Source organism: Hemibagrus wyckioides, linkage group LG09 (genome assembly GCF_019097595.1).
Source record: "Hemibagrus wyckioides isolate EC202008001 linkage group LG09, SWU_Hwy_1.0, whole genome shotgun sequence".
Lineage (NCBI taxonomy): Eukaryota > Metazoa > Chordata > Actinopteri > Siluriformes > Bagridae > Hemibagrus > Hemibagrus wyckioides.
Window position 1 is genome coordinate 29,255,657 of NC_080718.1, and position 13,678 is coordinate 29,269,334.

At 35.5% G+C, this 13,678-nt stretch overlaps 2 protein-coding genes across 2 annotated transcripts in view; one reads left to right on the plus strand and one right to left on the minus strand.

The window, feature by feature from the left end:
* Positions 1-645, minus strand: part of sgms1a (sphingomyelin synthase 1a) — a 25,728-nt gene extending 25,083 nt beyond the window's left edge. Inside the window, exon 1 of the mRNA XM_058398883.1 lies at positions 312-645. The gene's annotated coding sequence lies outside the window, so the exon portion shown is untranslated. The remainder of the gene's footprint in view (positions 1-311) is intronic.
* Positions 646-3,797: 3,152 nt separating this feature from the next.
* Positions 3,798-13,386, plus strand: LOC131359219 (multiple inositol polyphosphate phosphatase 1-like). Its single transcript, XM_058398882.1, has 5 exons — positions 3,798-4,624; positions 5,438-5,632; positions 5,838-5,935; positions 7,281-7,411; positions 12,973-13,386. The coding sequence occupies exons 1-5, from the start codon at positions 3,991-3,993 to the stop codon at positions 13,328-13,330; spliced, it is 1,416 nt and encodes a 471-aa protein (XP_058254865.1). The 5' UTR covers positions 3,798-3,990; the 3' UTR covers positions 13,331-13,386.
* Positions 13,387-13,678: the final 292 nt, after the last annotated feature.

The window sequence follows — 13,678 nt, forward strand, 5'->3', positions numbered from 1 at the left end:
ATGAATGACACACACACACACACACACACACACTAATCTGAAGTGTCACGCATGGGATCAGAATAATATTAATGAAAGTTAAAGTAGCCTCTCAAACTGACCCTGAAATAATTTGTGTATTAATAATAAAAATAATGGAAATCATTATTATAAACAAACAAACAGTTTATCCATAAAAAGCGCGCGCGGACAAGCAGGCCAGGGGATTAAGACGGGATTATTATGGCCTCGTCATGACCACACCGATCCTAACCGGAAGCTTTGGTCAGTAATAATAGCGTTATTAATCAGAAGACAGAGCAGAGTCTCACCGTTATGATGTCACACAGCCGACTTGTAGCTCCGGGTAGAATAACACACACTCATACACACTCTCACACACACACACTCACACACACACACTGTGGCGCATATACACACAATAACACGATCAGTAGCGCGAGCTGCACCTCCGAGCGTCCTGCTCCCGATTCTCCACCCCCCCCCGCCGAGGCTCATGCGCCCTTTCCACTCCGTCAGGTGAGAGAATAATCCAGTAGTGTGTGTGTGAGTGTGTGTGTGTGTGAGTGTGAGTGTGTGTGTGTGCTGGGGATGTGCGTCTGCTCCTCCAGTCTCTACGTAATGTGTGTGAAAGCTGGACTGGAGGAGAAGAGGAAAAAAGGGGGGAAAGTGGGCGTGACCATGGCGTCGTTGCGTGCTGCGTCATCGCTGATGCCGGAAGTAAATTCCTGGAAGCGTATTAGGAATGGGGATCTGTATAGCTTCACAGTTAGCACAGCGGCTAGCTCTTTTGTCTTTAAATAATAATAATAATAATAAGAGACATATTGGATTTATGTTTACTGTTTAAACTTGTGAGAACAATCACGACCAAATCGCGTGTTTATAATGAAGCGAAATCCATCAGCCTGCTCTGGAGGTTAAATCGGGATTGGTCCTTTATTTCTAATCTGGAGCAGAAACTTGTTCTTCCGGTCAGACCGGGACTGAAACTTCAGTTCATCTGAAATTCTAAACTAAACTGACGCACTGATATGACGTCTAACTGACCACAGATGATTCCCAGTCACGTCCTTCATCATCTGTGTTAATGACTGTAATGAAGTTCTCATAAAACTCCTAATAGAGAGAGGGAGAGGAAAAGAGAGAGAGAGAAGGGGAGGGAGAGATGGGGGAGGAAGTGTGAGAGGAAGAGATACAGAGATGGAGAGAGAGACAGAGAGGGAGGGAGAGAGAGATTGGGGACTCTCATGTTTTCCTCACAGTTCAGGGGTCAGGGCTCGACTCCTGCCTCGGCTTCACTTCAGCAGCTTCCTCTGGGTTCTCTGGTTTCTTCCCCAGTCCAATATCACATGCTGGAGACTGATAGGTGTCTCTAAACTGTCTGTGGTGTCTGACTGTTGTGTCTGATTGTGTGTCTGATTGTTGTGTCTGATTGTGTGTCTGGTTGTGTGTCTGATTGTTGTGTCTGGTTGTTATGTCTGATTGTGTCTGATTGTGTGTCGGATTATTGTGTCTGATTGTGTGTCTGATTGTGTGTCTGATTATTGTGTCTGATTGTGTGTCTGATTGTGTGTCTGGTTGTTGTGTCTGATTATTGTGTCTGATTGTGTGTCTGATTATTGTGTCTGATTGTGTGTCTGATTGTGTGTCTGATTGTTGTGTCTGGTTGTGTGTATGATTGTTGTGTCTGGTTGTTGTGTCTGATTGTGTGTCTGATTATTGTGTCTGATTGTGTCTGATTATTGTGTCTGATTGTGTGTCTGATTGTGTGTCTGGTTGTTGTGTCTGATTGTTGTGTCTGATTATTGTGTCTGATTGTGTGTCTGATTGTGTGTCGGATTGTGTGTCTGATTGTGTGTCTGGTTGTTGTGTCTGATTGTGTGTCTGATTATTGTGTCTGATTGTGTGTCTGATTGTGTGTCTGATTATTGTGTCTGATTGTGTGTCTGATTGTGTGTCTGATTATTGTGTCTGATTGTGTGTCTGATTGTGTGTCTGATTATTGTGTCTGATTGTGTGTCTGATTATTGTGTCTGATTGTGTGTCTGATTGTGTGTCTGATTGTTGTGTCTGATTGTGTGTCTGATTGTTGTGTCTGATTGTGTGTCTGATTGTTGTGTCTGATTATTGTGTCTGATTGTGTGTCTGATTGTGTGTCTGATTGTGTGTCTGATTATTGTGTCTGATTGTGTGTCTGATTGTGTGTCTGATTGTTGTGTCTGATTGTGTGTATGATTGTTGTGTCTGATTGTTGTGTCTGGTTGTTGTGTCTGATTGTGTCTGATTATTGTGTCTGATTGTGTGTCTGATTGTTGTGTCTGTTATTGTCTGTTATTGTCTTGTACAGTGTTAAAACCTTTGTGTGTCGTTCTGTTGAATATATTCCCGTGTGAGTGTTTATTGTTGTTATTGTGTATAAACCACACACTGACTGATCTCAGGTGTTTATTCTACACAGTATTTATTAAACCTGTAATAAAGCACCAAATTAATGCACATCATTTCAACTGCATTATAATCTTATAGAATCTTCTTCTAATTTCATTTTTTTAATCAGTGTTTATTTGTGTTTTTATTTTAGTGTTTGATGTACACATACATTCATTTATCTTTTCATCATGATTTTATTTATTTATTTATTTTATTTTATTATTTTATTTAAAAAGAAAATAAAACTTTACAAATAGAAATTTGATCTTTTCAGCTAGCTCTGATTGCTTGTTTAAAAAATGAGCAAAAATGTAATTTAAAAAATCAATAACTGAATAATTATAGATTTTTAATGACGATGTAATGCCTAATGTTAGGTCTTTATTACCCTGTTGTTCCAGCTTCAGGACCAGAAAGATTTTCTACATTTATTACTTATTTATTATTTATTTATTTATTATTGTTGTTATTTGTCTCAGTGAAGGAGGCATGTCCTCTGTGTGTCAGTCTCAGTAAAGGAGGCGTGGCTTCTGTATGTCAGTCTCAGTGAAGGAGGCGTGGCTTCTGTGTGTCAGTCTTAGTGAAAGAGGCGTGGCTTCTGTGTGTCAGTCTCAGTGAAGGAGGCGTGGCCTCTGTATGTCAGTCTCAGTGAAGGAGGCGTGGCCTTTGTGTGTCAGTCTCAATGTAGGAGGAGTGGCCTCTGTATGTCAGTCTCAGTGAAGGAGGCATGGCCACTGTGTGTCAGTCTCAGTAAAGGAGGCGTGGCCTTTGATGTTAGTCTCAGTGAAGGAGGAGTGGCCTCTGTGTGTCAGTCTTAGTGAAGGAGGCATGGCTTTTGTTTGTCAGTCTCAGTGAAGGAGGTGTGGCATCTGTGTGTCAGTCTCAGTGAAGGAGGCGTGGCTTATAGTTATATACACTTAATGTACTAAAAAAGTTAACGGAGTCAGTTATGATAGGAAACATCAGAGTGACTTTATTTAAACCAAAAATGAAAACTGCAGCGCTAATGCAGAGATTTCATTAAGCACAGAGCTCCCCCTATCGACTCTATAGTGTACTGCACATCACTCATCACTTCCTCCAGATCCTTCTCATGACTGCTGGAATCCTGCAGGATTTATATACATATAACACTTCTGAATTTATTTCAGTATATAATACAGTATACTCTTATATAGCACTTAAGTATAGAACATATTACTTATGTAATGTTTAGATAAGGTTTACAAGTATAAAATATAATACTACTTGTCATTTAAACATTGTTTACATCATTTTATTGTCCTCCCAGTGCTTTTTTCTGTCTGTCTGTGACCAGTGGGCAGAGCTACAGCTTGCCAATGACAGTCTGAGTGGGCGGGGCTTGTGGTACAGTTATAATAGGATTAAATCTATTTCTATGTAAACAAAGTGACCTGATTTCTCTTGAACCTTTGTGTGCATTAGGTCCGAGTAAGTAGACTGGCCAAACTGACAGCCTGTCATGATGAAAGGGGGTGGAGCTTCTGCCACTAACCAATCACAGTATGAGGAGGCGGAGCTCAGTGTTGAGAATCAATGTACACAGTCAGAGAGGAGCCATTTGGGGAACTGGGTGACATTTCCAGCAGCACAATGAGCTTCCTGTGTTTATTTATGGTAGTGATTCATTTACACGCCTCGGCTTTCGCGCTTCCGTCGTCCTGGTGTAATGGAACATCACCTCCTGGATACATTCCATCCAACGCCATCTATTTCAACACCAAAAGCCGCTATGAAGAAGTCAACCCTTATCTCATATCCGATATTTTGGCTGTCAACGAGTCCTGGGTGAAACCTCCATCTCCACAATGCAAAGCCGCCCACCTGAGCGTCATCATCAGACACGGAACCCGCTACCCCACCTCGGGGAACATCAAGAAGATGATCCAGTTCTCCAAGCTGGTGAAGAGCCAAGCTGATCTCCGCTGCGTCAAGGAGCTCCAAACCTGGAAGATGTGGTACAAGGAGGACATGGACGGACGCCTGGTGGAAAAAGGACGCTCAGATCATAGGCATTTGGCTCAGAGGCTGATTAAATCGTTCCCGACGCTGATAACAAAGGAGAATGTAGAAGAAGGACGAGTGAAGTTCATCACCAGCTCCAAACACAGATGCGTCAACAGCACGCTGGCCTTCAAACACGCCGTCATGGAGGATCTGAGGATTCATGGTGATGTATATTAAATGTTCTAGATGTGTTTGTGCTTTAAGGGCTCTCAGGAGTGTGTGAGCTCCTTTCATTTCTGCTTTAATTTCACTAATCCGTCTCACTGCAGACGTGTCCTGTCTCTCATTTCCTTTTTTTTATTTATAAGTGTGTTAGAGATCTCCTAAACATCTGACATGATTGTGTTTAGTTATTTTATTTGTTTATTTGAATTTTCATTTCAATCTGTGATACTTTAATGTACTTAAATCCCACATAAGATTTTTTAAATAGGACAGTAGGAGGTGTGTGTGTGTTCAGTTTGTGGTGAAGGTTTAAGGCCAAAGTGCAACTGTTTGCTGATTTCTGTGCATTATTTACTTTGTGTGTGTGTGTGTGTATGTGTGTGTGTACTTTATACCAAGAGTTTGCATGTTTTTGACATAAAGGTGATTTTCCTTTTTTTCAACTGGCAGAGAGGCCACGCCTCCTTCACTGAGACTAACATCAAAGGGCATGCCTCCTTCACTAAGACTGACACACAGAGGCCACTCCTCCTACACTAAGACTGACACACAGAGGCCACACCTCCTTCACTGGGACTGACATCAAAGGACACACCCCCATCAGTAAGACTGACATCAAAGGACACACCCCCATCACAAAGACTAACAGTCAAAGGCCACACCTCTTTCACTGTGACTAACATCAAAGGCCACGCCTCCTTCACTGACACTATGACTCAGAGGCCACTGACACAGACAGAGGCCACACTTCTTTCAGTGAGATTTAACAACACAGGCCCCGCCCCTCACTCAGTTCTTTGTGTCCCTGTAGGTGTGGATTTGCCGCACACCATAAACGACAGTCTGATGCGTTTTTTTGATCAGTGTAAACGCTTGGTGGAAACGGTGGAGAAGAACAAGGATGCGGTGATGGAGGTGGAGCGTTTTAAAGACGGCCCAGAGATGAAGAGAGTCCTGGAGAAACTGGCGGATCGATTACAGCTCCCTTACAGCAATGTCACTACAGGCTAGTGACGTATTAATATATAATCAATATAATTATAGGGTAAAAGCCACATTAGCTAAACTAGACAACTAGCTAAGCTTATTACTAGCATAACTACCTGTCTAACATCAGGTACAGGAGGTTAACTCTGAACAGGATGCTACCTCCACCAGGCTGATTGTGTCACTGCAGGTTTGTGAATGATTTCTGTATCTGTGTGCTGCAGACGCAGTGGAGACGGTGTTTTATCTGTGTGCCTACGAGTTCACCATCCTCAGCAAGAACTCACCCTGGTGTCGGTTACTCGACGACGCAGACGGACGGGTATGGACACGACACACACACTTTACATCAGGGCTTCATGTTCATCAGTTCATTTTCACATGATTTTTATCCATAACCTGGTTACTGAGGGACATACTGAGGGAAAGTCAGAGACAGGCGGGATTATTTACTGAAAATAAAATGACATTTCATAATAGATACATTTATTATTTATTTAATTATTTATTGGTTTATTTAATCAATAAATTAAAAAAAAAAAAACGGAATCTATTTTGAAAATGTCATATATGTATATAATGTAATTTAATTTATATTTACATTTATAGTTATAGTTTTATGTTTTGTTTTGTTATGTATATATTATAATTTTTATATAAATAAATATTTATTTTTATTTCCCTTTAGTTTGTAATCTTTTTTGTGGTTGTTTTAATTTTATTTACTATAAATTATTTATTTACAATAAAATTATATATAATAATACATTATTTATTTATTTATTTATTTATTTATTTATTTATTTATTTATTTATTTAATAATTTATTTATATGGGTGTAGTAATAATAATAATATTAATATTATAATAATTGTTTTTATGAAATAGACTTTTTATTTATTATAATAATTAATTACAATTTATTTTATATTGATAGTTATAGTTTCCTATTTCTTTATTTCCTTTTAGTTATTTTATTATCTTTTTGTGGTTGTTGTTTTGTAATTTTATTTACTATGAATTATTTACTGAAAACTAAAATTATATTTAATAATATATGAATTTATTATTTATTTATTTAATAAATTATTTTTTAATAAAAATAAAATCCAGACTGTATTTTGAAAATGTAATTCATACATATAGAGAGATTCTTTTTAAATTGAATTTTTTATTTATTCTAATTATTTATTACATTTTATTATATATTTATAGTTATATTCGTTTTATTTAGTTTTGTATTATAATTATATTTATAGTTGTTTTTGTATTTCCTTTTATTTGTTCATTTTTTTCATGGTTGTTGTTTTTTTTATTTTATTTACTATGAATTACTTAAATATAATTTATTTATTAATTTATAAAATTTAATTACATGCATATTTTGTTGATTTCTTCCATTCAGTTGAAACTGCAAAATTATGGCTGAACTTATAAACTAAAATGATTTTATTTTTATATTTCTACATTTTTTAAATGTATAATTCTTTTATTCAGATCAACCCTTTCTTTAAATGTATTATTTTTATTTAAATGAAATTAAAAACCATTTTATTATTTTAAATGATCTTTTCCACATTAAGCCACATCCCACTTTTCCACACATTTTATCCTGATTGATGAAATTCTCTCCATAATTATAAATGATTATTGTTGTTGTTGTTTAGGTTCTGGAGTACGCTGGAGATCTGAAGCAGTTTTGGAAGCGTGGTTTTGGTCACGACATTAACAGTAAAGCCAGCTGCATTCTCTTCCATGATCTCTTCAGACGCCTGGACGCCGTGGCCGAGCAGATCAGGTATCGAACCCTGCGCTAGTCATGGAGCCCATAAGTCATGATTTATTATGAACACCACCCTCTAAACTTACATCATCACAACAACAACAACAAACTTACATCATCACAACAACAATAAACTTACATCATCACAACAACAACAACAAACTTACATCATCACAACAACAATAAACTTACATCATCACAACAACAACAATAAACTTACATCATCACAACAACAATAAACTTTCATAATCACAACAACAATAAACTTACATCATCACAACAACAATAAACTTACATCATCACAACAACAATAAACTTTCATAATCACAACAACAATAAACTTACATCATCACAACAACAATAAACTTACATCATCACAACAACAACAACAATAAACTTACATCATCACAACAACAATAAACTTTCATAATCACAACAACAATAAACTTACATCATCACAACAACAATAAACTTACATCATCACAACAACAACAATAAACTTACATCATCACAACAACAATAAACTTACATCATCACAACAACAACAATAAACTTACATCACAACAACAACAATAAACTTTCATAATCACAACAACAAACTTACATCATCACAACAACAACAAACTTACATCATCACAACAACAATAAACTTGCATCACAAAAACAACAACAACAAACTTACATCATCACAACAACAACAAACTTACATCACAACAACAACAACAATAAACTTACATCACAAAAACAACAACAACAAACTTACATCATCACAACAACAACAAAATTACATCACAACAACAACAATAAACTTACATCATCACAACAACAACAAACTTACATCATCACAACAACAACAAACGTACATCATCACAACAACAACAACAAACTTACATCATCACAACAACAACAAACTTACATCACAACAACAACAATAAACTTACATCATCACAACAACAAACTTACATCATCACAACAACAACAACAAACTTACATCATCACAACAACAACAAACTTACATCATCACAACAACAACAACAACAACAAACTTACATCATCACAACAACAACAAACTTACATCATCACAACAACAACAAACTTACATCATCACAACAACAACAACAAACTTACATCATCACAACAACAACAAACTTACATCATCACAACAACAAACTTACATCATCACAACAACAACAAACTTACATCACAACAACAACAAACTTACATCATCACAACAACAAACTTACATCATCACAACAACAACAAACTTACATCATCACAACAACAACAACAAACTTACATCACAAAAACCACAATAAACTTACATCACAACAACAACCTTACATCACAACAACAACAAACTTACATCATCACAACAAACTTACATCATCACAACAACAACAAACTTACATCACAACAACAACAACAAACTTACATCACAACAACAACAAACTTACATCATCACAACAAACTTACATCATCACAACAACAACAAACTTACATCACAACAACAACAACAAACTTACATCACAACAACAACAAACTTACATCATCACAACAACAACAAACTTACATCATCACAACAACAACAACAAACTTACATCACAAAAACCACAATAAACTTACATCACAACAACAACAACAAACTTACATCACAACAACAACAAACTTACATCACAACAACAACAAACTTACATCATCACAACAACAACAAACTTACATCATCACAACAACAAACTTACATCATCACAACAACAACAACAAACTTACATCATCACAACAAGAACAACAATAAACTTACATCACAAAAACAACAACAAACTTACATCATCACAACAACAACAAACTTACATCATCACAACAACAACAAACTTACATCACAACAACAACAAACTTACATCACAACAACAACAAACTTACATCATCACAACAACAACAAACTTACATCATCACAACAACAAACTTACATCATCACAACAACAACAAACTTACATCATCACAACAACAACAACAAACTTACATCACAAAAACCACAATAAACTTACATCACAACAACAACAACAAACTTACATCACAACAACAACAAACTTACATCACAACAACAACAAACTTACATCATCACAACAACAACAAACTTACATCATCACAACAAGAACAACAATAAACTTACATCACAAAAACAACAACAAACTTACATCATCACAACAACAACAAACTTACATCATCACAACAACAACAAACTTACATCATCACAACAACAACAACAAACTTACATCATCACAACAACAACAAACTTACATCATCACAACAACAAACTTACATCATCACAACAACAACAAACTTACATCACAACAACAACAAACTTACATCATCACAACAACAACAAACTTACATCATCACAACAAGAACAACAATAAACTTACATCATCACAACAACAACAAACTTACATCACAACAACAACAAACTTACATCATCACAACAACAACAAACTTACATCATCACAACAACAACAAACTTACATCATCACAACAACAACAAACTTACATCATCACAACAAGAACAACAATAAACTTACATCATCACAACAACAACAAACTTACATCACAACAACAACAAACTTACATCATCACAACAACAAACTTACATCATCACAACAACAACAAACTTACATCATCACAACAACAACAACAAACTTACATCACAAAAACCACAATAAACTTACATCACAACAACAACAACAAACTTACATCATCACAACAAACTTACATCATCACAACAACAACAAACTTACATCACTACAACAACAACAAACTTACATCACAACAACAACAAACTTACATCATCACAACAACAAACTTACATCATCACAACAACAACAAACTTACATCATCACAACAAGAACAACAATAAACTTACATCACAAAAACAACAACAAACTTACATCACAACAACAACAAACTTACATCATCACAACAACAAACTTACATCATCACAACAACAACAAACTTACATCATCACAACAAGAACAACAATAAACTTACATCACAAAAACAACAACAAACTTACATCATCACAACAACAACAAACTTACATCATCACAACAACAACAACAAACTTACATCACAAAAACCACAATAAACTTACATCAGAACAACAACAAACTTACATCACAACAACAACAAACTTACATCACAACAACAACAAACTTACATCATCACAACAACAACAACAAACTTACATCACAAAACCACAATAAACTTACATCACAACAACAACAACAAACTTACATCACAACAACAACAAACTTACATCACAACAACAACAAACTTACATCATCACAACAACAACAAACTTACATCATCACAACAAGAACAACAATAAACTTACATCACAAAAACAACAACAAACTTACATCATCACAACAACAACAAACTTACATCATCACAACAACAACAAACTTACATCACAAAACAACAACAAACTTACATCATCACAACAACAATAAACTTACATCACAAAAACAACAACAAACTTACATCATCACAACAACAACAAACTTACATCATCACAAAAACCACAATAAACTTACATCATCACAACAACAAACTTACATCATCACAACAACAACAAACTTACATCACAACAACAACAAACTTACATCACAACAACAACAAACTTACATCACAACAACAACAAACTTACATCATCACAACAAGAACAACAATAAACTTACATCACAAAAACAACAACAAACTTACATCATCACAACAACAACAAACTTACATCATCACAACAACAAACTTACATCATCACAACAACAACAAACTTACATCATCACAACAACAAACTTACATCACAAAAACCACAATAAACTTACATCACAAAAACCACAATAAACTTACATCACAACAACAACAACAAACTTACATCACAACAACAACAAACTTACATCATCACAACAACAAACTTACATCACAACAACAACAAACTTACATCATCACAACAACAACAACAAACTTACATCACAAAAACCACAATAAACTTACATCAGAACAACAACAAACTTACATCACAACAACAACAAACTTACATCACAACAACAACAAACTTACATCATCACAACAACAACAAACTTACATCATCACAACAACAAACTTGCATCATCACAACAACAACAACAAACTTACATCACAAAAACCACAATAAACTTACATCACAAAAACCACAATAAACTTACATCACAACAACAACAACAAACTTACATCACAACAACAACAAACTTACATCATCACAACAACAAACTTACATCACAACAACAACAAACTTACATCATCACAACAACAACAACAAACTTACATCACAAAAACCACAATAAACTTACATCAGAACAACAACAAACTTACATCACAACAACAACAAACTTACATCACAACAACAACAAACTTACATCATCACAACAACAACAAACTTACATCATCACAACAACAAACTTACATCATCACAACAACAACAACAAACTTACATCACAAAAACCACAATAAACTTACATCACAACAACAACAACAAACTTACATCACAACAACAACAAACTTACATCACAACAACAACAAACTTACATCATCACAACAACAACAAACTTACATCATCACAACAAGAACAACAATAAACTTACATCACAAAAACAACAACAAACTTACATCATCACAACAACAACAAACTTACATCATCACAACAACAAACTTACATCATCACAACAACAACAAACTTACATCATCACAAAAACCACAATAAACTTACATCATCACAACAACAAACTTACATCATCACAACAACAACAAACTTACATCACAACAACAACAAACTTACATCACAACAACAACAAACTTACATCACAACAACAACAAACTTACATCATCACAACAAGAACAACAATAAACTTACATCACAAAAACAACAACAAACTTACATCATCACAACAACAACAAACTTACATCATCACAACAACAAACTTACATCATCACAACAACAACAAACTTACATCATCACAACAACAAACTTACATCACAAAAACCACAATAAACTTACATCACAAAAACCACAATAAACTTACATCACAACAACAACAACAAACTTACATCACAACAACAACAAACTTACATCATCACAACAACAAACTTACATCACAACAACAACAAACTTACATCATCACAACAACAACAACAAACTTACATCACAAAAACCACAATAAACTTACATCACAACAACAACAACAAACTTACATCACAACAACAACAAACTTACATCACAACAACAACAAACTTACAACATCACAACAACAACAAACTTACATCATCACAACAAGAACAACAATAAACTTACATCACAAAAACAACAACAAACTTACATCATCACAACAACAAAAATAAAAATAGTAATAAAAGTAATAGTAATATCAATAATAATAATAATGTGTAGTTTCTTATGAAAACTTCACGTTAGAAGTTAAAATATTTATTTTTATACAGTACTTGAATACTGTGTAAATCGGTGTGTGTGTGTCATTACCTGTGTGTCTCAGGGCAGGTGGGCGTGTCTCGGAGGTGGTGATGGTGCAGGTGGGCCACGCCGAGACCTTACTGCCCCTGCTCACTCTGTTGGACCTGTTTAAAGATGACGTTCCTCTCAACTCTTCCAACTTCGCTCTGCACCTCGCCCGAGCCTTCCGCAGCGGGAGGATTGTACCCTACGCCGCTAACCTGCTGATGGCGCTGTTCGACTGCCCCAATGGCCTCCGGCTGCAGGCGCGGCTCAACGAGAGACCTTTGACCCTGCCGGGCCTGGATGACCTTTCACCTCTGTACCAGGATGTGAGAAAACGCTACAAACAGCTGCTGGACGGATGTAACCAAGACACAGTGTGTGCGCTGGACAGCTAAAAATATAAACAAATGAAAAAAAATCAATAAAAATGATTTCTGTCTGAATAAAAAAACACTTCACTTCTCTTTATTCTCTCTCTCTTCAGCTATAAACACTCATCCCCTCAGCAGTCTCTCTTTATTCTCTCTCTCTTCAACTATAAACACTCATCCCCTCAGCAGTCTTTCTTTATTCTCTCTCTCTTCAACTATAAACACTCATCCCCTCAGCAGTCTCTCTTTATTCTCTCTCTCTTCAACTATAAACACTCATCCCCTCAGCAGTCTTTCTTTATTCTCTCTCTCTTCAACTATAAACACTCATCCCCTCAGCAGTCTTTCTTTATTCTCTCTCTCTTCAACTAT

What these genes read in the sequence shown, in the direction of transcription:
- LOC131359219 (XM_058398882.1), top strand. Translation starts at nt 3,991, where the DNA reads ATGTACACAGTCAGAGAGGAGCCATTTGGGGAACTGGGTGACATTTCC. An exon ending in GGAGGATCTGAGGATTCATG is followed by an intron (nt 4,625 to 5,437) that starts GTGATGTATATT and finishes GTGTCCCTGTAG; the next exon opens with GTGTGGATTTGCCGCACACC. An exon ending in TCGACGACGCAGACGGACGG is followed by an intron (nt 5,936 to 7,280) that starts GTATGGACACGA and finishes GTTGTTGTTTAG; the next exon opens with GTTCTGGAGTACGCTGGAGA.